This window comes from Dreissena polymorpha, chromosome 8 (genome assembly GCF_020536995.1).
Source record: "Dreissena polymorpha isolate Duluth1 chromosome 8, UMN_Dpol_1.0, whole genome shotgun sequence".
Classification (NCBI taxonomy): Eukaryota; Metazoa; Mollusca; class Bivalvia; order Myida; family Dreissenidae; genus Dreissena; species Dreissena polymorpha.
Window position 1 is genome coordinate 41,244,193 of NC_068362.1, and position 25,617 is coordinate 41,269,809.

At 33.7% G+C, this 25,617-nt stretch overlaps 1 protein-coding gene across 6 annotated transcripts in view; it reads right to left on the reverse strand.

Annotated features, from left to right (window-relative positions):
- The window catches only part of LOC127841681 (uncharacterized), a 255,857-nt gene extending 233,132 nt beyond the window's left edge, over positions 1 to 22,725 (reverse strand). For 2 of the 6 annotated variants that reach the window (XM_052370738.1, XM_052370730.1), the window contains exons 1-4: positions 5,441 to 7,228; positions 5,093 to 5,241; positions 4,463 to 4,532; positions 3,547 to 3,748 (exon numbers count right to left, since the gene is read on the reverse strand). Coding sequence is in view for 3 of the 6 variants with exons in the window: in XM_052370736.1 (XP_052226696.1) it covers positions 12,847 to 12,891 (45 nt within the window). In the remaining 3 variants the exon portion in view is untranslated. Of the gene's footprint in view, positions 1 to 3,546; positions 3,749 to 4,462; positions 4,533 to 5,092; positions 5,242 to 5,440; positions 7,229 to 12,846; positions 12,991 to 19,763; positions 19,880 to 21,655; positions 21,739 to 22,511 lie in introns of those variants that run through there. The other 4 variants (XM_052370736.1, XM_052370731.1, XM_052370737.1 and 1 more) reach the window with 4 other exon arrangements.
- Positions 22,726 to 25,617: the final 2,892 nt, after the last annotated feature.

A 25,617-nucleotide genomic window follows, 5' to 3' on the forward strand; every position in this document is an offset into this window, starting at 1 on the left:
ACGAGAACCGTCTAGTATGAAAGAAGCGTCATCAGCAAAAAGTGACTGTTTTAGTTCTACATTATTAATTTTTATTCCTTTTACTTCTGTGTTAAGTTCTATGTCTATCGACATTAATTCAATGCAGATAATAAAAAGGTACGGCGATAAAGGACATCCTTGCCTCACCCCTCTTTTGATACAGAAAAACTCCGAAAAATGTCCATTATTTGTAACACGCGATGTTGCATCTTTATAGAATAACTTAACCCACTGTTAAGTGTGTTCGCTAAAACCGAAATGGCGCAGGCATTTAAACATAAATTCATGATCAAGACTGTCGAAGGCTTTATTAAAATCAGAAAAAAATATTAGGCCGGTTTCGTTAGATTCATCAATTCGTTCAATAATTTCTTGTAAAAGTCTTACATTTTCGCCAATGTACCTCCCTTTGATAAAGCCGGTTTGGTTTGTACTAATTATGTGATTTAAGAAAGGTTTCATGCGATTGGCAATGGCTTTTGTAGCTATTTTGTAATCCACATTAAGAAGTGAGACAGGCCTCCAGTTATCGATCAAAAGGGTGTCTTTTCCGGTCTTGGGTAGTAAAGTAATTATGCTTTGTTTTTGCAGTTCTGTAAGGTTATTTGTGTCTAAAGAGTAATTAAGAGAATTAACAACATATTCCTTAATATCTGTCCAAAATATTTTATAAAATTCTGCAGAGATACCATCAGATCCTGGACTTTTATTGTTCTTCATGTCTAACAATGCTTTAGCGCATTCATGCTGTGATAGATACTTTTGTTCATTTTGCGTTTGTTCTGGACTTATCTTATTGCATATATTCGTAAAGAAACGTTTATAATTGTTTTTTTCTATATTGGTGTCCTTTTTATAAAGATCTTTATAAAAGTTTGCTGTGTGATTTAGTATGTCTTTTTGGTCTTGTATTATGCTATTATTTTTAGTTTTGAGTTGTTGTATACTTTTGGCTTCTGCTCGTTTTTTTCCAGATTTGCAAAATATTTTGTGTTTTTTTCGGAGCCTTCAATCCACTGTGCCTTAGCTCGTAGCAGTATTCCTTTTATATTATTTTCAATTAGATTATTTAATTCACTTTTTGAGTCGATCAGTTGTTTGCATTTATCTAAATCATTGCTATTCATTATTAGTTGTTGTTCTAGCTCTGTAATTTTCGATTTAAGTGTTTCTTCCTGTTCCTTTTTCTTCTTATTTATTTTGCTGGCATATTTAATTGTCTCGTCTCGAATGCTTCCTTTAATTATTTCCCACAAAGTATTTGGATTAGCTTCGCGATTGATGTTTGCGATTTCCGATATAGACGCCCGGATACAACTTTGATATTCTTGTTCCAATAAATATGAATTATTTATTTTAAAGTATCCTGGACCTCTGCAATATACATGTAGATTTAATTTAATTGATATTATTGAGTGGTCCGATTTGAACCCTGTGGAAATGTTGCAATCTGCGAGACAATTTACAATGTCCTGAGATATTAAAAAATAATCTAAGCGACAAAATATAGGCGGTCGAGTTATTGAATGCCATGTGTAAACTTTTTTATGTGGATTTTTTAAACGCCATATATCACATAGGTCATTGTTTTCTATTATTTCTTTTATTTTTTCGTTACATTTTTTATTTGTATCTGATCGACCGTTTAGTTTATCTAACTTATAGTTAATAACAGTGTTAAAATCCCCACCAAGGATTAGTGAATGATCATTATATTTCTGTATATGTATATCCAAAGTGTTAAAAAAATCCGTATTATCCGTGTTTGCGAGACAATTTACAATGTCCTGAGATATTAAAAAATAATCTAAGCGACAAAATATAGGCGGTCGAGTTATTGAATGCCATGTGTAAACTTTTTTATGTGGATTTTTTAAACGCCATATATCACATAGGTCATTGTTTTCTATTATTTCTTTTATTTTTTCGTTACATTTTTTATTTGTATCTGATCGACCGTTTAGTTTATCTAACTTATAGTTAATAACAGTGTTAAAATCCCCACCAAGGATTAGTGAATGATCATTATATTTCTGTATATGTATATCCAAAGTGTTAAAAAAATCCGTATTATCCGTGTTTGGACCATAAATATTAAACAAAACAATTAGTTTCCCTTGTATTTCTATTTTCAATAATTGTAGCCTGCCTATTATAATTTCCTCATATTCTAAAATGTTATATTTAAAGTCTAAATCTTTCTTGATAAAAATGCCAATGCCTAGAGAGTTAGAACTATTTCCGCTCAAGAAAAGGTCTCCTCCCCATTGATTACCCCAAGGTGATGTTATCTACATCTGCGTTACAGTGTAGTTCTTGAAGAAAGCATATTTTAAATTTGTTTTCCTTAAGCCATTGAAACATAATGGTACGTTTTGCTGATGATGCTAACCCTTTTGTGTTATAACTACATATTTCGACTGTCATTTAAAAAAAAAATTAATTCGTCATTTATAGGTCTTAGCGGACATCTTGGCGGCCATTTTAGACGCCATGTCGGATAAGTGTCTACTATTGTTAATTTAAACAATGTCTGATGATCTTTATGTGTCCTTTACCCCTTGAAACGTAGGTATAGACACCAAATTCATTAAAGTTGAGTGGATAGTTACATAGTTATGATCTTTAATAGGTTTTGGTGGATATTTTGGATTTGCGTGTAATATAATAAACTTAAACAATGTATGATGATCTAAATGTTGCCCTTGAAACCCATATATAGCCATCAAAACAAATCACATTTGAGTCGATATTTACATAGTTATGATCATTTATAGGTTTTGGCGGCCATCTTGGCGGCCATTGTCGACGCCATGTTGGATTTGTGAGTACAACTGTACATTTAAACAATGTCTGATGATCTTTATGTGTTATTTGCCCCTTGAAACTAAGGAATAGACACCAAATTAAACAAGTTTGATTGTATAGTTACATAGTTGTGATCATTAATATGTATTGGCGGCCATTTTGGCCGCCATCTTGAAAAAAAACACACTTTCCGGAGGTCCGATTTTGGTAAACTTTTGATATGCTTTAAAGAAGCTTCTACCCTACCAGGTTCAGTTAAAATACCTTTTGTAGCAATTTGTTGGTGGTTAAATGTGTTTTTTTTTCATATATTGACCCTACTATTTTGGAGGCTCACTGGTGTTTAGGAACTTTTCTTGCAATCTCATTAATATTCATAGATATGCAAATGTACTAATTTGCATATTAAACTGCAGATCATACTAGGTTATAATCGTAATCTTCATTTTAACACCAAACTTTTTTTCTAGAACCAATTTTGAAGAAATATTTAAGAATTATACTAGCTAAACTAGCTATTTAGTCAAAGCCTGACAGTTGCCATAGAAACAGCTCAATACTAACTTATAGCTGCCAAACTGAGATGGTCAGCACACATTTTGTTTCTTTATATTGAGTATACAATCAAGTAAGATAGGTGTTGTTTTCCCCCCTGAGTGGTACACCCCAACCCATCTGGCTGCTAGACTATAAGACAATCAGTGTCTGAGTTCATACCTTCTGTCGTAGAACCTTCGCTTTGGTTTCCAAATTAATATACATCGATATCCCCGACCGTTGCCTGTAGATTGATGGTGAAAACAGCTTCCATATAAAGCCACGTTGTCCTTCTCAATTGAATCGTTTCCTCATTGACACCAATGTCACTAAGAGCCTTGTCAAGAGCCGCTGATGTCACAATGCGCTTGTTTCCCTTGTTCTGAAGGAGAAATAACCGTTATATCATTATTATATTGTACCTAACTCTATGTGAACGGAAGTTGGATTAGAGCTTTTCTCGACAACAGTAAAACATCTACGCATATGTTGTTATTTTATTTGACTGAATGGGAAAACGATGAGGTTGTTTCCTGCGTACAAGTTATGTTTGTCTTTATATAAGATACTTGGAAAACATTCGAGCAGTTCCGAGGAAAATTCCCGTCAAACAAACATCTGTGCATTATGGTCGCAATATTTATAGTGTCATCGATTGCAGAGAAGTTAAATCGTTATATGTCAATTTTATTACAGAGTTACAAAACATTATAAATCAATGAAATGAGAAATGAGTTCTCACATTTATACTTATTACTTGTGAAAGCAGATATGTGCTTAAATGCAAGTAAAGTTATGCTACACAAGCAAATAACGTTCACGATTTTAAGGACAGTCTTATGCATGTTGAAATATATCAAATTATTTAAGTCTGTGAGAGAGATTTAGGCTATACCAAATAATATGTATTATTCATATCATTATGGATTCCTAAATATTAAAAACGAAAGAAGTCATCTTGGCCGGAAGTGTATTTATAAACCTTAGGGCGACCGTAAATATAAAATCAATCATTTTTAGCCTATACTCTGGCGAATTATGCATAAAGTCTTAGCACGAAATTCATCAAACACGTTATAAAATAATGATCATTTACCATAATTTGGTATTATCGTCCCGACATATAGATAAGTCCTCGAACCACAATCGTTGATGTCTTTCAGTTCCTTGTCAATAGAGAGAACTTTGAGGTATTAAAGACAAAAATGCTTTCAAAATCTAACGGTACTGATTTATCTTAAAGGAAGCTTCAACGAAAAATCAGAACACGTTTATAAGAGACTAAATAAACACATGGTATATAATGTTATATTTAATAAAAAAGTCTATTTTAAAATATTGAATTCGGTTTAATTATTCACTATCTCGGACAGATATTTCTGACAGTCCAATGTTTCGCCATAATCGTTTTGTTCCTGGTATTGTGCTATTATAAAAGTTACCTGTAATGCGTTATTGTTCATATCAAGGTTAATGTGCAGCTGCATCTAAGGCGCTTTTTTTTAAATTGGCAAACCCGTGTCACAGTTGCGCTTTATTTATCGCCACAATGATGTTTTATTGACCAAGACGCTTGACTTTTCCCAAATAGATGTCCACTAGACGGCGTGTGCGAGATAATGGGAATGTGTCTACACTTATCAACTGTAACACCGGGTACAGAAATCTGCACAACTAACCATAAACTCTTAGTGCTTTCTTATTTATATATAGTAGTGTTACATACGCTTTCTAAAGCGCTCCGCATATGGGCTTCATTGACTGCTTTCATTCCCTTTCCTTTGTATATTCTAGCAGTTTTTCTGGCATATTTCTGCGAGGAACTCATGGGATGGGCTGCAACTTAACTTTTCGTGTTCTTTTTTTACCCATTTTCTGCAAAAACAGAAAAGAAACACTAGGCAAACGTTACAACTTCATGCAAATATCAGTGAATGAATTTTGTTCGGATTAATACCGTCAATCCAATAGTGGCTACGCTTTAACTTTATAATTACATTATTTTACATAAAAGTAAAATATTAATTTACAACATTAACACATATGATGGACGGTACATAGTATTTTTACATACGCTTTCTAAAGCTCTCCACACGTGGATCGTTTTGACTTATGTCATTCGCTTTCCTCCGTATTTTCCAGCAATTTGTCTTGTAGATTTCTGCAACAGACTCGTCGGATTGGCTGCAACTTAAATAACTTTCTTTTTTTAGAACCCATTGTATGCAAAAACCATAAAAGAAATAGTGGTCAAACGTTACTACATAATGCGAATATAAGTAAATGAAATTTCTTCCGATAACTACAATCATTTCAATAATGGCCATGGTTTAACTTTAATATTACATGATTTTACATAAACGTGAACGATTCCATTACAACCTCAGAACGTATCATTGACGATACATCTTTCGATCCTCTTAACTTTTGTAACTTCAAATATAAAATTGTAAAGAGTGAAAGATATTAATTAATATTATATTTGATAAATAACTTGTTTCTACATACCTGGTAACTGTAATTGACGCGCTAATCCTCTTTTGATAACAGATTTGAGCAAGTTTCCACCACTAACATATCATGTACAACTGTAATTGCCGCAAATTCAAAGAGAACGTTTTTCGAAGCTTTTTTTGTAATCCATTACTTTCAATAATCGCTTTTAATTAGATGTAACTATAACGTGCGTCAGAAGGCTGTAGTGTGAGCTTTGATTACGAACATTACCTTATACAATTTATAAATTCTTATAGAGGATATACGACGTAAACTATATCAGATTTCAACAAATACAGATAATCTTGATTTCATAGATATTACGCGTTTTAACAATGGCGATAATTCAGTCTCGATTATTGGTTAACAAATCTTTAAATAATAAGACCAAAGACACAATTTAATATTTGTCATGCGTGTCTGAGTTCAATTAAATATGTTTGTTCTATCATCAATTGTATCGCTTGTTGAATAACCGAGTCAATTTGAAATCTGTACAATTTAAATGTTACAGTTAAACCGACCGTTCAGTTGGTTAACAAGTTACACGTAAACTACGCATACATATTTAAAGTAACGCTTCGACTATGCTAACGAGCGACATTTCAGCTACGCTTGCAAAATCATAATAACCGCGTCTGTCTCTACATTAGTACATAGCACGTTGTAATTAGGGCATCAGATGACATGTTTCCACGGCAATTGCTGCGTTAACGAATTTACAGGAAAGTCGTTAGGCCACTCGTTTGCTCCCAAGTTATTGTCCTATTAAAATAAAATAGGTTGGGCACCCAGCTTACCACATACGCTTTCGCACAAAATGATCAACAAATACGGAGAGTACCGGTATTTCTGGAGATGGCCACGCTGAATTTGCATCACGCAAACGCTGTCTTTTAAAACAAGACATCGGTTATGTTTATTCGTCATTATAGTTAAACGTGCCTTCAAGTTGAGATAAAATCAATAAATAAACGCTGCACGAAAAGTATGGCGTTAAATTTTAATGAGTGGTGATATTATTGAAAGCATCCCCCAAACACACACACACACATACCCATTGTCTATTGAAATTATGTCTTGTTAAACCACTTCTAACTAAGATACGCACGATATTAAATGTATATTACTTATTAATATCCATTGATATGACTTATACCTATCGAATTATAAGCAATCTAGCAGCAAAATTCGGATTGAAATGAATCATAATAAAGGTTACACCAACGATATACAGTTACTTTTGGTTAACTTTATTATGAGTATTAAATTAAAATATTCAAAGAACCAACTGTTAAACTGTTGTGTTTTTTTAAGAAATAAAGTGAAACAAACTGAATTAAACTTTAGCATCATTGTAAGATTACAGAACTTAATAGTTTATTTCGACTAAGGATATATAAATCTCATCGTCATAAACATACATAATAATGAAATAACAGCTTGCGTTTCAATTAAATATATTAAGATATGAATAACATTATAATGAATTTATTTTCCCTTCAAATTGTATTTTATTGTTATTTGTATATTTTTACGAGTTGATGTTCTTCAAAAGCTCTTCTTAAACTAAACGTGCTTCCTGACATCTATGCTCTTCCGCCATTTCACTTCATAGCGGTACGTCGAATCAGCAACATATTTATTTTTTACTGATATAAATAAACGTAATCCTACATGTGCTAAAATATTTAGTGCTGAACATATATGAGCTGTGCTCGGTGAAAAGGGGGTTAAATGCATATATATTAAGTGCCGTCCCAGATTAGCCTGTGCAGTCCGCACAGTCTAATTACGGACAAAACTTTCTGCTTTCCGCTTTTATGATATTTTATGTTTAAAGAATGTCTCTTCTTAGCAAAAATCAAGTTGATGCGGAAAGTGTCGTCCCTAATTAGCCTGTGTGGACTGCACAGGCTAATCTGAGACGACACTTTACGAACATGCATTAAACCCCATTTTCATAGAACACGGCTCATATATTTTATGTCCGTGTAAGCAGAAGTTTTCTGAAACAAGCCCAGTATATACCCAATACTCAAAATGTTTTCATCCGATGACAATGTTTGTTGTTGTTGTTCATATGTCTAGATATTTATTGATTTCGATACTCATTATAAGAAAAGGAAAATAAAACTAACTATTGCTTTTCGTCCTTTATTTGGCTTAATGTGTAATTGATGTTAGATAATCATAATTAAGTTACATACAATAATTATGTAAAAATGTTGACGTGGTTTGATTATGTAAACTCGTCCCTTTCACGTCGATCTGAAAAGTAAAACACATCGTTTTTACATAATGTTATTTTAGAACAGAATGAAATTAAAACGGAATGAACAAAGAAATACAATAATTACAGTCAAAGTTTTTCCGTCAAAAGGATTTATTACTAAATGTCCGATACAGTTACACACTTTATTTCTTATACCCACGGACAGCTTCACCCCGATCACATGGTATGTTATGTATGTGGATAAAAACAACAATACACAAAACAAAAAACCATTATAAAACATGTCTTCAAAAATATAAGGCAATGATCGGAAACTACACTGTTTGAATCGAAATGATGACTTTTGGCAATACAAATGCCATCAGAAACGCTAAGCAGATAAAGAACACACTGTACACTCGTCATGCTGAAAGCAGAGTTTGGACAGAGTGAATCTCAATTGAAATTACATAAACAAGTGGAGGTGCAGAATCCACTTCAAAACCTTCAACCTGTTCCTTAAGCTTAAGTAATAAATCAGAAAAATATTCACAACACAGATCCTTTCCAGAGAGGTGTTAGGGGTATCTAACGACAAACATACCACAATTGAAATGGGAATAATTATATTTTCCTATAACTTTAAACTAAAGCTCTAAAGAGTACACACAACATAGCGATAGGGACATAACGTAAATTAGGAGACGAAACTCTATGCAAATAATATGCACAGCTGCTCCGCGCAGTGTAGCGGTTACTTCCCTTACTCCGAATATGCCTACTGTTGTTCAAAATAAACGTATTGCATAAAGATTATTTGTCTATCAACTCTGGGGTTATTATTAACTACTGGCGCTGAATAAGACAAACAATAATTATGAACTAAAAGGTTGAAAAAAGAACATAAAACATGTGTAGCAGACAGGAAAACACTGTTAAAAACACCATGACGTCATACGGTGATTCCGCATTCTATTTTTGGGATAGCTAGCTGCAGCGTGGAAGTCTTTACACTAGACAAATACGCCTTTTAGCGAATGACAAGGTGCTTCATGTGCATATGCATAATGACAATACATCTTCTATGAAATAAACCGAAATATGGAACTTACAGAGTGGCGCAGGAATATAAAATCCATAAAAAGAAGCAACGGCCTAATGCGTGTCTTTTGAAAACCAATCAAAACGTAAAAAAACCCGAACATTCCGAGTATTTTCAAGAACGGCCACTCCAAAGTACCCAATTATCAGTCGAACAAGCCAAGAAGAGTATTTGCCCATTGAATTTTCATCAGAACGTAGCAATACCAAACGCAGACGAAAACTAGGAGCCAGAACAATTGTTGTAAGCGATATACGAGATTAACATAAGCGGCGACACAAAATATAAATTAATTGCCATTCTAACTCTGGTTATTTCCCATGCATATGGTTTTACAAAGGTTTATTAAATACAAAATCTTAAATGAAATAAATAATTTATAGTAATTTAAGATCACGAACATGATTTATTTCGTTTTTAAAGAAACTGCATGTACTTACACTTTGACATTTTGCGAGTATGTTTAACATTTTGAAGAATTTAATTTATTAACAAATAACAATCATTTTAGAATAATCAGGCAAGGGCCATTGCAGACAGCAACACTGAGGCGGGGTTGACATGTCCATAACCACAAAAGGCTGCCCTAGCTCCAACTGCAAGTCCGCAATATTAATAATCGCCGGAAATCTATGGCACGCAAGACAATCAAGGTCTGAGTCCATACCTTCTGTAGTAGAACCTTCGGATTGGCTTCCAAAAAAATATGCATCGGCATTCACAGTCTGTGTATGGATGGTGGCCAAAGCCTCATTATAAAGCCAAGTTCTCCTTCTCAATTGAATCGTTTCCTCATTGACGCAAATGTCACTAAGAGCCTTGTCAAGAACCTTGTCACAATGCGCTTGTTTCCATTATTCTGAAGAAGAAATAACCGCTATGTTAGATTGTATATACATGTACGTATTATATTGTATCTAACACCTCCATAGGTGAACGGTAGTTGTATAAGAGCTATTCTCGAAAACAGTAGAACATCTACGCATGTGTTGTTATTTTAACTGATTCACTGAAACCATATGACAGAATGGGAAAACGTTGCGGTAGTTTCCTGCCTTAAAGTTCTGTTTTTCTTTACATTAGATACCTGGGAAACATTCAAGCAGTTCCGAGAAAAATTCCTGTCTAACAATAATCTGATTATTATGGTCGCAATGTTTATAATGTTATAATATAACATACAAATAACAATAAACGTTATACATCTATTTTATTACAGAGCTACAAAACATAATAATTCTATGAAATGAGAAAAAAGAACTCAGATGAATACAATGTGGACGCAGATTTGTTTATATATACAAATAAAGGTATGCTTCACAAGCAAGTAACATTCATGATTATGAAGACAAAATGTATCAATTAATTTAAGTCGGAGAGAGAGATTTAGTCAGTACCATATAATATTGATTAGTTATATCAATATGGATTTCTTAAGATTTAAAACGATAGTCACCTTGGACGGAAGTTAAGTTATAAAGCATAGGGCGACGTTTAACAAGAGCACCGCCTTGCGGGTATAGACCGATCATCTATTTTTCGTTTAAAAGGTGAAGGGACCTATCTCAATTTCAAGCACAAAGGAAGGAGGGGTGGAGTGGAGGGGGTGTATAGTGTGGGGGTGTGGTCTCTTATTACATTTTCTTCCAAAAATGCAAAAAAAAATGCAATGGGGGGGATGGAATTCTTGGGCGGGATGGTTGAACAGTATTTCAAAAAAAAATTATACAAAAAAAAACATATTTGTGTTTTTTAACCATGTTTAAACAAAATGGGGGTGGGTGGGTTGGGGAGGTATAGTGTTAAGGAGTGGTGGTCATTTATTAGATGATATTTAATAAAATAAAAATTTGGGGGAGTGATTCGGGGGGGGGCTTGGGGGATGGTTTGGGTGGAGTCTATTGTGCTTTGTCAGGTAAGAGTTGTTTTGTCAAAGTATCAATCTAATCTTATCATAAATAAAGAATTTATGGCAATTTTAGCAAAATTTTATAATTTGACCTTGAGAGTCAAGGTAATTCAAAGGTCAAGGTAAAATTCAACCTGCCAGGTACAGTACTCTCATGATAGCATGAAACTCTTTGAAGTTTGAAAGCAATAGCCTTGATACTTTAGAAGTAAAGTGGATCTAAACACAAAATTTAACCATATATTCAAAGTTAATGAGTTACTAAGTCAAAATAGAGCCATAATTCCGCAGAAATGACAACCAGAGTTATGCAACTTGTCCTTTACTGAAAGCAATATCTAAGATACTTTAGGGGTAAAGTGGACAAAACTTAACCAAATTTTCTATTTTCTAAGCATAAAGGGCCCATAATTCCGTCAAAATGCCAGTCAGAATTACATAACTTTGCCTGCAAAGTCCCCTTGTGATAGTTAGTAAGTGTTGCAAGTATGAAAGCAATATCTTTGATACCTAAGGAATACAATGGACTAAAACACAAAACTTAACCAAAATTTTCAATTTTCTAAGTATAAAAAGGGCACATGATTCTGTCAAAATGCCAGTCAGAGATACATAACTTTGCCTGCACAGTCCCCTTATGATAGTTAGTAAGTTGCAAGTATGAAAGCAATAGCTTTTATACGTAAGGAATAAAATGGACCTAAACACAAAACTTAACCAAAATTTTCTAATTTCTAAGTATAAAAAGGGCACATAATTCTGTCAAAATGCATGCCAGAGTTATCTAACTTTGCATGCCCAGTTCCCTGATGATAGTAAGTAAGTGTACCAAGTTTGAATGCAATAGCTTTGATACTTTATGAGAAAAGTGGACCTAAACGCAAAACTTTACCCGACGCCGACGCCAAGGAGATGACAATAGCTCATAATGTAAGAACAAAATAGATGAGCTAATAAAACTAATCATTTCTAGCCTATACTCTGGATAATTGTGCCTAAAGTCTTAGCACAACATTCATCAAATACGTTCCAAGCTAATGACCATTTACCGTTATTTGGTATTATTATACCGACATATAGATAGTTCCTTTAACCACAATGGTGATTTCTTTCAGTGTCTTGCGCTAGTAAGAACGTTTGGGCATTTAAGACATCAATGCTTTCAAAATCTACATTTACTGTTTTATCATATAAGAAGCGGTAAAATAACCAGAAAACGTATATTAGAGGCTAAATAAAAAAATTGAATAAAAGGTTCTATTAAATCAAAAAATGTACTTTAACTTATTGAAGTCGGTTTAACTATTCATTACTTAGGACATATATTTCTGACAGTCAAATGTTTCGTCATTATCGTATCGTTCCTGATATTGTGCTAGTATAAAACTACATGTAATGCGTTATTTTTCATATAAAGGTTAATGTGCAGCTGCATCTCAGGCGCTTTTCTAATTCCCAGATCCTTGCCACAGCTACGCTTTATTTTGCACCAAAATGAATGTTTATTGAAAATAGCGCTTGATTTTTCCGCATAAATGTTTTACAAGCAGCTGTGAAATCTTAAGCAAATGTTGTCTGATTTAAAACCAAGGACCTATCGAATATTTAACTGTTGTATATTGTTGTCCACTAGACGGCGTGTGCGAGATAATAGTCATGTGTCTACACATTTCCCCTCAAACGCAGTGTATACAAATCCGTATTATAAACCATATTCTCTAGCTGCTTTTCTTAAAACAACATAGTATTGTTACATACGCTTCCTAAAGCTCTCCGCACGTGGGCTTCTTTGATTGCTGGCATTCGTCTGTATTTTCTATCAATGTTTCAGGCAAATGTCTTCACCCAAAGAATCGGATGGGCTGCAGCTTCAATAACTTTTCGTTGTTTAGGACCTTTTGTCTGCAAAAATCATAACAGCAATACAAAGTAAAACATTACAACACAATGCGAAAATTAGTGAATGCAATTTCTCCCGATAAATACCTTTATTTCAGTAGTTGCTTCCCTTTATTTTTAATAAGCAAAAATGAACTTCAAACAATACCAGTCGTGGCTTTGGAAAACTGATTTTTGATTGTTATGAATAACTGCATTGTACAGGCTTAATCCTTTGGAACCATACAAGAATAAGTAATCGAAGTTTATTTAAATTCAAATAGCACAGTGTTAATGCATGCAATTAAACAGTTTCATAAGTAGGCCGTCATCAATTTCATACACACATCTTTTGACCACTTGCGTGATTGGTTGTTCATTAGTGATAACACAATAGTTTATCAGTTTACATGATTTTTATTCCTAGAGTACATGTATAATATTAAATATAATTATGTCTGTACATGTCTGTATAACACAAAGTAAGGCCTTATTTTAAAATCGCATCGACAAAACATGAAATAATTCCCTTATCCTTGCCACAGCAATGCTTTAGTTATCGCCACAATGATAATTGATTGTTTATTGGTTTTGGTTTATGCAAAATATGCAATAGACGTCAGTCCATGAGTATACATTATCAAAACAAAGTAATGTATATAAAGGCATAACGAGTGATCAGTATTGAATTTCATAAGTTGTTAAATAAAGTAAAAATACACGAAAAGGTCTAGGAAATTTTTGTTTTTGGATTTCAGTATTTAGAATTTATTTAACAAACAATGTTTTTACGATAACATAAAAACAACAAAGGCGAATCTACAAGAGAGCAGGTAGTAAAGTTTGAGGAATGAATTATATACACTTAATCATAATAATATTAATACAGGTTTATTTGACTAAGTGCTTAATGCACATGCATAGCTAAGTTCCTGTTGGTACTTGTATTATCCGATTGCATTGATTCAATAAATTGTATTATGTTTGGTCTTTTCCGGTGATATTTATTTATATTCAATTTTCTAAGCCATCTGCCTGATTCCATTTCTAAAATATGGGATGAAACCTTTAATCTACAAAAATGTGAACTAAACTTATTTATACTAACATTTTTTTAGTACGGTTGCAATTCAAATTTACAAAACTGTCTGTAACTTATTGCTCTTGAAGAATCATTAAGTTCTGACATCCAATTTTGGATAAATGTATTATTTAATCTAGACTTTACCAAGGGAAAAAACACTTTTCATCACCTACACCTTGGTTTATCCATGTATATTGAAATCCTTGAAACTGAAAGTTTGTAATAGATTACGAACACATTTTGCCCAACAATGTTTATTTGGTTTAAGTATTAAATTCTCACACATGTGGTTATAAATTCACTTTATATAATTATGATCTTCTAACTGAATACGTTTCAACCAAAAACGTAGTACATGAATGTCTCTTTTAGTTATCAAGGGTGTTCTTCCATGTTCCCCATATACAAAATTATTCTGTGTTTGAATTTTCACGCCTTGTAGTTTTTGCTTATAATTTAAGTGAACTTTTTCAATTGCAACTGACTAAGTTTAGCCTTAATATAGACACTCGAGAAGAATCTACAATATCTTCTTTCAAATCAGCGATAACCCTACAGATATATGTGTTCCCACAATATTATAATATAGACAGTAGAAAAGTAAGCACTGCTAACACTAGACTAAGAAATATGTGTAGTAGTTTAACTAAGATCTGTATAGATCATATCTAATCGTTGATTCAGCTTATTCTTGCGGAGCTCCTTGTGAAAAGCGTGGCATTACGTTTTTGAATGTTTAAAATATACACAGATAAGAGGATCAACTATTAGCAAATTCAACCATAACTTTAATCTTATTGTTTTGCTATGTGGTAAACCCAATATGTCTTTGGATTTAAATGAAGTGGTGTTCAGAACGGTACAGGCATTTATAGCAGGCTCAAAAAAGGCTTAAAATTGTATATGCAATCGTCAATAACATACCATCTCGAATCTTAAACCATATCAACTAAGACTGAATATATCATTTAGTAAAGGGAGAAAACTCTTCTGTTCCTTGTGAGAATGATTGGAAGAGTTAGCTTTGCTTTCTGAACGGTACATACATTACACTAGTAGATACCTATATTTAATAACTTTACCTATTTCCACGCTTATAAATCTTTGGATATGTTATTCCTACGGATTGTGTTGTTGAATTACAAATAATGTATTTTCAATTTATGAGATATAAATATCTGGGAGAGGATCCAGATAATGTTATAAAATTGTGTAATCCAATCCCATGCATATTTGATGCAATAAAAACGTTTAAACTAAAACTAAACAGTTTAGCCCCAGACATTTGACCAGTTATTTAAAATAGGTTAAATAAGCTGATCAAACAACTCTAATTTGGTATGTATTAAAATTGTTGGATAATATATTATAAATAAGTTAATGCTTTAAAACAGCCTTGTAGGCTTTGCCTGCAACTGTTTCAAAATTATGTGCAAAAGATCCCTCTTTAGAGAATACAATTATTAGGTATGTAAATGATTGAACAATTTCTAATGCTCGGTCTTTGTACAAAATGTGTATATCCCTCCTAATGTTGCCCCTTTTTTGAAAATCAAAACATTTGTTTTATTTGTGTTTACAAATAATTTCCACCTATCACAATGTTCCTTTAACAAAGGCAAACCGTTAATAAGTTCTTCCTCAGTTTCTGCCAAAATTACAATGTCATGTGCATATAAGCTTCAACAGTGTATACCAGACCATATTCCTAACCAAATAATCAAACGCTTTGGTGCAATCAACAAATATGGCATGCAGTCTTGTTTGTTTACTTAATAAATATTTAATGACACCGTGAACTACAAAACAGTAATCAACAGTTTCCATTTTTTGCCTGAATCCTGCCTGTAGACATGATATTGTTCAGCCCAATTGTTAAGCGTATTGTCCATGACCTTAGTGAATAATTTCCCAAAAGTACTTAATAATGATATACCTCTGTAATTATTCACACCATGTTTATCGCCTTTTTATGTAACGGAAGAATACAACCCTCACACCACCATTCATGAAAATGTTCAAATTCAAAGAATTTATTAAACAAAGTACAAACAACTTTAAAGAAACTTTTACTACTTATTCCAAATTTAATAAACTCATTTAGCGGATAATTAGGGCCATTGATTTTCCATTATTTATTTGCTTACAAGCACTAATAATTCCTCGATCAGTTAATGCTACATTTAACTCACTAAACATTTTATTTAATTATTTAATTCTCCTTTGATCAACGTGTCAGTCCTGATAAACAAAAACGTCTTCACCAGCTTGATAAAATCTAGAGTTAGGGTCATTAATTGATTCAAAATAGTTTAATAACTCCATACTACTTATATCTAACTTATCATATTTGTATGTATAAATCTTTAACATGTTCCAGTTTAAGTCTTGCATTTTCTAATTTCAATGTTTGATTTTTAGTATAAGCTTATTTCTTTTTTTTTCAAACTGTACTTGTAAGAATTTTACCTTGCCTCATATATTTTCCTCTGAGAAATAGTGTCGGTACAAATTAAGGTTCATATATAAAATATTGTTTAAATATTTACATTCAGTATCAACATGTGCAACATTAACAATTGTTTTATCAACAAAATATGTATTTTCAACTTGCCTTTTTTTAATGATGAACTTATATATTCAATTACATCACACAATTGTGTTAAATTACTGTTTTGGGTATGATCAATACAGCCACAAATAGTTTCAAATGTTCATATTACATTTGCACGATTAATTGCATTTTTGTAATCCATTTTCTTTTAATAAACCCATTTATAAATGTATGGTATTGTTGGTATCAATTTTCAAAGGGCTATTACTATTAGGATATGGCCCTATCCCAGTTTTACATTCAACACAAAACTTTACTACACAGTGATTTGATTAAATCTAAAACTTAATACTTATGAATCAATTGAAACATATTACTTTTACAGAGAACATGATCAATAGTGCTTCCACTTTGTGAACTAACAAATGCGTGTTTTCCTATATTTCTATCTGAATTTGGCTACCCTTTTAGTATTCTTAAACCTGACATTGAACAAAAATCCAATTATACCTTCCCATACTCTTTACAGTTTACATCTTGTACAAAATCGGTAACACATTTTCTACACATACATGAACAGTGTCATATACTTATAAGCAAAAAGTGGTCTTATTCCAACTCTGGCATTAACAAATCCACATATAAGGAATTCACAAGTTTCATATTCATACATATTTTTTTAAATGAAGAATGTCATTTGTAATCAATTCAGAAGCATTATTTTTTTAAAGGTACTGTCTTCCACTACCTTGTGGTGCATTGTAAACTAAACAAAATAATAAAGTATTGTTTATATTAAACAATTTACCATCTAGTTTAAGCCACATTATACAAACACTTGTACTTTTAATAAAAGTTACATATTTTCTCAGTTTGTTATGTATATACATAATAATTCCAACACTCTTTCTTTGAGAACTTTTTAATTTATTTTTTCTGTGTAAAGTATAGAATGTAAAAGTCTCAACATAATAATTAAAAGTAACATTTGAACATGTTTCGGTCAGCAATAAAATGTCATATGAACTGAATAATAATTTCATTTCTGTACTGTCAAGTTTTTATATTGTTTACCAAGAAGTCCTTGAACATTTAATAAACACACGTTGATCTCTTTGTTGACCTTATCGCAGTCTTACTTTTGTTTGTTGATATCTGATTGGTCACTCCAGCTTTGCGGTCTTTCACATTGTCTAATTTCATGGCCGTTAATCAAGTGTGCCACCTCGTTTTTGAGATACTTAAATATATTGAGCCAATTTAACTTACGAGATGGCGCTCAGGCCCGGATATTTTGAAATTTCATGAATATCTTTTACAGGGTTATTAGAGTTTATATGTATTAAAGGATATATCGCATAATTTGTTTTAATCGTGCAATGTAGTGCGATTCAGCTACGATTAATGCGTCCAAAAATGTACAGAAACATACATTCTCAACCCATTTAAAAACGTAAGAACCTTTATGAGTTGTGGCATGGTAGGATTTCTGTTCCTATGTGAAGAACAAATGGCCACCCAATTAAATCGCTTACGACATCAAACGATTGCATATATATATATGACAGGCTGCAAGCACAAACATATTGGATTCTTGCCAACGTAATATATAATAATAAAGAGAAGGAGCCAATGATAGGGAGTTGGCGCTAACGATAGGAGGTGACACCAATGTAGGATGTATCAATAAGCAGTCGTATCGCAATTACATCAGCACATGGCGTACATTGTATATATAATGGTTTTTGTTATAATTACTTTTTTTCAACGTACATACGTAGGCCCACATCTTTACAGAACATAAACACATTCTATAATAAATTAGATGTAGGTTTGTTAATAAATAAGTTATCAAATCAATTAAGATGTCACCAATATGAATAAAACATAGTGTACGATATATACCAAAAAATGTTATTCTCCATAAAACCTAATTTTGACCCGATTCCCTTTCGCTGGGAGCAGGGCGTCTTTCATTGTCAAGATTGTTAGACAGCGCCCAACCCCGCCTTTCAGAACGGAGTTCCCCCATCGCTAAGGGCCGACTGACCCATGTTCAACTGTTGTTAACATGGAACCCTTCTCCACTTCAGTATTCAAATTTCTCGTTTGAATATTTGCTACTACCACCAATATCTGCACTCGCGGCGGCTCCATCCAGCCTCATGGCCCAGTCTTCAAAGCCACCACCACGGCCCCCCTACACGTCGCCGCATAGCTCCATGGGGGCTCGTATTGCGGCGACGGCCGGGTATAGGCTCGACACTTCAGCCATTTTCAGGGCTAGTTGATTCGGGTGCCACCTCCTATTCTTAGCGCAACCTCCTTGGCATTTGCTCCATCTCTTTTACAAAAATGCAAATATATCTATTAGATCGGCTCGATGCCGATGTTTTTGGGCATGCCTTAACGTGTACATGTTCAAAGCAATCGTTTTATGTAATGAGCAATTTAATTAGCTGGGAATGTGCTCGTCACAAAGGTAAAACGCATCGATTGGTTTTTTGCCACAACTTATAAAAGTCCTCACGATTCTGAATGGTTTGTGATTGTATGTTTCTTTACATTTTTGGATGAATGTTTCTTCGCCTGATAACGCTACAATGGCCGATTAAAAAATTGAAATGTTTTGAAACAAATATAAAACCTAATCACCCTGTACAATTACCTGTTACATTTCAAAACATGCGGGCCTGAGCGCCACTTCGGAAAAAACATTGGTTCATTTAGTAATGCCTCTCAAACAAGAGGTGGCGCCCGTGATTAACGCCCGTGAGTTTCGAATCTCCATCGGTTACACGCTTTTAACAAGGCTGGGATCCCACAGAGTTTCATCCTCCCCACGCTATTAATATCACACTGAGTTGCCAATGGCATGCTCGTTAAATATTGACACTGACTCTTTTTTGTTCGTTCTGTAAAAGTTTGTATATGAACATTTTGCAAGCACTTGCAAAATCTTAACCATATTGTGTCTGCTTTAAAGCCAATGACGTATCAAATCTTTAACTGCTGCATGTTGGTGCCCATCAGACCGGCGTGTGCGAGATAATTGGAATGTGTCTACACTTCCCCAATGTAACGCTGTGTACAAAAATCCTTATAATTTACCATATTTTCTAGCTGCTTTCTTAAAGACATAAAATACATTTTACATACGCTTTCTAAAGCTATCCGCACATTGGCTTTTGTGACTGTTACAATTCGCTTTCCTCTGTATATTCTAGCAATTTTTCTGGCAGATTTCTGCGACGGACTCATTAGATGGACTGAAACTTCAAAAACGTTTCATTTTGTAGGAACAAATGTCTGTAAGAAAACCGGAAAAGAAATATTAGTCAAACATTACAACTTTATGTAAACTTAAGTGAATGATTTTTTCCCGATGTGTACCGTCATTTCCATAGTGGCAACGTTTTTACTTTAATATTACATAATTTTACAGAACAGTTAACGATTCCTTTACAGCCTTAACACGTATCATGGACGGTACATCTTTCGAACCTCTTAACTTTTGACACGTCAAATATGAATTTGGAAAAAAGTGAAACATATTAATTATTATTATTATTATATGATAAATAAATATCTTGCTAAAACGTGTGCCACACGGTTGTGGTGGCACCATTGATGACGAAAATTACTGTTAAAATTTATAAATTCTGATAAAGGATAGACGACGTAAACTGGATCAGATTTTAACAAATACAAATAATCTTGATACAATTGATATTACGAAACACTTTACAATGGCGAGAATTCAGTCTCGATTATTGGTAAACACAACTTCAAATTATCAGACCAAATCCCAATATAATGTTTGTAATGCGTGCCTGGATGCAATACACTATATGTTGTTCTGTTCTCATTTGTATCGCGAGTTGATTAACCGTGTCATTTATCGCTTATAGGCCCAACTCTCAACAGATCACAAATAACATGTTTGCTGCAAGAAGATTACGACAATAACGCCAATTAACCAAACATAACTTGTGTTTGTAACAACTAAGGCATTGGTTTTCTTTTTTTATTGGCATATTTACTGGAACCCATATCATGACTGTACCCTACTATTTTCCCATGCCATTTACTTATGCATATTTTGTATACATGAGTTCTTGGATTAAAACAAAACAAGCCAGCATCATTTTAAAACGTTACAAATTTAACATATATTTGTTTTCTATCCATGACCCTGACTTCTGAAATCACTACTTTTACGGATCTTAGAAAACCGGCAAAAAATTCTTATTTTAACTAGCTGACTTATGACACCATTATTATTAATTTGGTTAAAAATCACTTCTTAATGAGTTAACCCCTTAGTCCCTATAAACGTACTCCCAGAGATTATGATAATGTTTTCTATGTCGGCTCCGGGATTACATTTGCAACCCTTCATAAACACAATCGCAGTTGTGCGCATAGATTTCGTGCGTATCACTCAACAGACGTCGTTGGTTACCAAGGAAGGATAACGATGAATAAACTTCGAAAACACATTAAATTCACCAGAATGGCAGCCTACGGACGTTAACCTATGCATGCAACCTACAAAACACGACGATATTTCAACACACTATTTTTTGCTGACATTTTCATCTTGAAATTTCGAACAGTGTAAATATTCGACGAATGTTCGACATCGTTATCGACAAAGGCTTCATCAAATATCACGATGTGAAAAAGATTGGTGTACTGCGACCTAACCGATAGCAACACGTTACAACAGTTTCCAATATGGTGGATAGAGCGTACGAAAAAAAAGTACATAAAAAGCATTTATTTTATGCTGTAATGGTACCATTTGAATGGGTTTGTGCTTTAGACAGGTATACGTTGATAGGTTTTTGCAGTATCAGCCTTTGCAGTGGTGATACAATTTCGCACATTTGAACAATAGACGACGCATTGCAACTCACAGCAACCGTTTGGATTATAAAGCTGAGAGTTGAATTATTGCAACTGAATAACCCCTAGGTTTAACTCATTCTTTCTACATTTTGTACACACAATACATTTGTCAATTAGCTTAATCCTAACGGTTTTACCTATTTTTCCCTTGAAAGGCACGGCTGACATTTCGGGTTGCTCCAACATTGTCCAGTCGACCATTTATGCCATTTGCAAATCCCTTTCACAAATATAATATGAAATGAGAAATTTGATACAAGCAGATAAGCAAAAAGTTATAACAAAGACAAATTGGTATTAAATTGATGACTGAGTAGCCGTTCGAAGAATTGACAGTAGACATCGCTTTTCCAAACTGCGCTTTGATGCTTGGTTTTACAATTGTCCAACTTATAGATAAATAAAAAAGCTCACATTTATTTCAACATGTCAACATTAAATTGAACAAACAAATACATCCCATATATTTTTCAAATATAATAATGCATATTCTATTTACGTCTTGCTTATAGCGAGATATGTGCCTCATTAAATGCCTTGTTTGTCGAATTCAGATTTTAAAAAAGAAGTTGCCCCTTTAGAAATATTTGTATGACATGGCCCTTTTAAAAACATTACAATTTACCGAATATAATAGGACATACAACCGAATCCGAATTATATTAAATACCATCATAGTTTGTACATAAATGTGAAATAAACCAAACAGTTCTTTTTCGTATATATATCGTTTTAATATATCTGTTATAAACTTCCTTTACATCATATTAGCAGACTAGTCTTAATAGAATTGTACCGATGCATTGAAGTTTATAATAACTTATGCAGTAATTCCGCTAACACCATAAGGTCCTTTTTTAAAGCACAAACAAACGTATATTTTCACTTTTTTTAGTGTTGCCTCAATTTATCAATAATCCTGTACTTAAATAACGTATAATTCACATAATTGTCTTATTCACATATTTCACATATTATGTAACTAGATCGCACCATGTTCCTTTTGTACGTTACCGCTATGTACAAGTACACCTCATTTATATTGCAGTATTCCGCTGTTTTAACGGTTTAAAATGCGCCCATCGTAAATCGTAAGGATAGATATACTTAATATTATGCAAGGCCATTTACCATAACTGCCGCAAATGTTGCCGGTAATGATAATGCATTAAGTACAACGAGCAAATCAGGACTTATACACACGTACTCATTCATGGTCGAATAAACAGGCTATATTATTTTTAACAGATAACCCAATCGACTTTTGACATCAGGAATGACATTTCGTGCGCTTTACGGTTTATCTTGTCGCAAAACTCGTTCGTGTTGTGAAAAGTCGGGTCACTTTGTCGTGTTCTGTGAAAATGGGGTTAAATTCATGTACGTCAAGTGTCGTTCCAGATCAGCCTGTGCAGTCCTCACTGGCTAATCAGGGACAACACTTTCCACTTTTATGAAATTTCTCATTTAAAGAGAGTCTCTCCTTCGCGAAAATCCAGTTTATTGCGAAAGTGTCGTCTTTGATTAGCCTGTGCGGACTCCATATGTTAATCTGGGACGATACTTACGGCACATGTATTAAACCCCCTTTTCGCAGAGCGCGGCTCATGTGTATTGCTTGAAAACATTAATTTAATGTATGGATGTGTCGCCTTAACGCTACTGTTTTGGCAGATGTTCATACATTATGTCATGTTTATTGATGACAAATACAGTAAGAGTGTTGCAAGTTACGGGTAAGTATAACTTTGTATATGTTTATGAAGTTCGCTATGGGAAAGTGGGGTAAGTGAGTGTGTGTAGAGTGTCGTCCTAGATAAGTACACACCACATGACACCATGCCTTCATCGTTTCAGCCTCTTGTGGTTTCAAACAGACCACATGACACCATGCCTACATCGTTTAAGCTTGTGGTAACAAGCACACCAAATGACACCATCCCTACATCGTTACAGCCTCTTGTTGTAACAAACACATCATGTGACACCATCCCTACATCGTTACAGCCTCGTGTGGTAACACACACACCACATGACACCCCCTACATCGTAACAGCCTCTTGTAGTAACAAACAGACTACATGACACCATGCTTACTTCGTTACAGCCTCTTGTGGTAACAAACACACCACATGACACCATGCCTACATCATTTCAGCCTCTTGTGGTAACAAACAGACCACATGACACCATGCTTACATCGTTACAGCCTCACATGACACCATCCCTACATCGTTACGGCCTCTTGTGGTAACAAACATGTCTTGATTTCAGGAGCAGTGTCAATAAACTCTATTCTGAATTCAACAGTAACATAGGGGTACATTGAACAAATATGGAAACTATATCTACTGCATACGAGGATATTGTTAGTTTGAGGACAATATTTCATATCTCTTTAGGTAACCATAGTCAACATCACTTACGTTACAAGAAAGTTACGTGTTTCGGGAAAGGATTAGACCTGAGAAAAAATACAAAACCATCGACAAAACAACAACACATATTTTACTCTTTGGCATGTATGCTGCTGTTAAGATGTATTGTAATGCAGATATCCGGTATGATATTTAAATAGGCATGTATCACGTCAAACTGACAGCTCTTATGCGGACATTCGCGACAACAAACGTGTTTCCTTCACTAACAATTACAAGTTGCCTCAAGGGACGCGGACGACACTTAAAGGCAACAATTAATACTTTGTCAATCAACTCATATCGTCGGTATGTAATGTTACATACGAATACATCAGCGTTTTTGACCTCGCATATTGGTGTTGTTAATATACGTTACCTTCGGTAATATACACTAGTTCCAGGGTGCGGGATTGACAGGGTTTACACACGGATTGGACATAATAAAAACACCGTGAAGTTTTTTTTCATTGGTGCAATTATTTCAAGTTGTTAAAATATGCTTGCACAAATCTTGTGTGCATCTTATACAGTTTTTCTTGCAGTTTGTGTCGATATCATAAGATTTATGAAAACATTATTGAATACGCCTAAAATCGGTGATGCAATTTTACGTTTCATGCAACACAACCGTGTATAATAATTAATTACACATCGAATTATTGGCAAAGAACACAGGCTCATTAAATAAGTAAGTAATTCCGATGTTTTTCATATTGCCATAAACCGCTTAAAAAGCTGTCATCATCATCATCATCATCATCATCATCATCATCATCATCATCATCATCATCATCATTATCATCATCATCATCCTAATCATCATCAGTATCATCATCATCATTATCATTATCATCATCATCATCATCATCAAACTCATCATCATCATACTCATCATACGCATACTCATCATCATCATCATCATCCTAATCATCATCATCATCCTAATCATCATCATCAACATAACCATCATCATCACCATCATCATCATCACCATCATCATCATCATCATCAAAATCATCAGCAGCATCATCAGCATCATCATCATCATCGTCATCATCATCATACTCATCATACGCATTCTCATCATCATCATCATACTCACCCTCATCATCTTCATTGATTAGATTGAACTAATGCTTAACTTATAAATTTGATATTTTTTTAAGTTTTAAAACAAATATCTCTCTGAGGTCAAACAGGATAAAAAGACAATATGTCGCTGCTAAACATTTACTTGTATAGGATCGTTTTTAGCTCGACTATTATATATGAAATATATATATATATATATATATATATATATATAAATACTATCGCGACCGTTGGGCGAAGCCGAAATTCAATTTTGCAGAGTTAAGTCGACCTCGACCATTATGGCGAAGGTGACTTAATTCTCTTAATTAATTATTAATTACCTGTTAACTATTCCGCTTTAAAAATTAGTATGCTTGTAGAGCATGATATAGCAAGTATATTGATACATTTGAAGACGTTTTACAATAGAACATGCATTTTTCATGATTTTTCTTTAAAAAAAGTATGTATGTGGTTATGAAATCCAGCCTTAGGGCGCATTTTAAAATATGTGGATTTTATTCTTCTAAACCAATAATATATGTTTTCGGTTGGACCCTGTAAAGAACAAGTTTCGAACGCTGCAGATGTCTGTACATTTTACA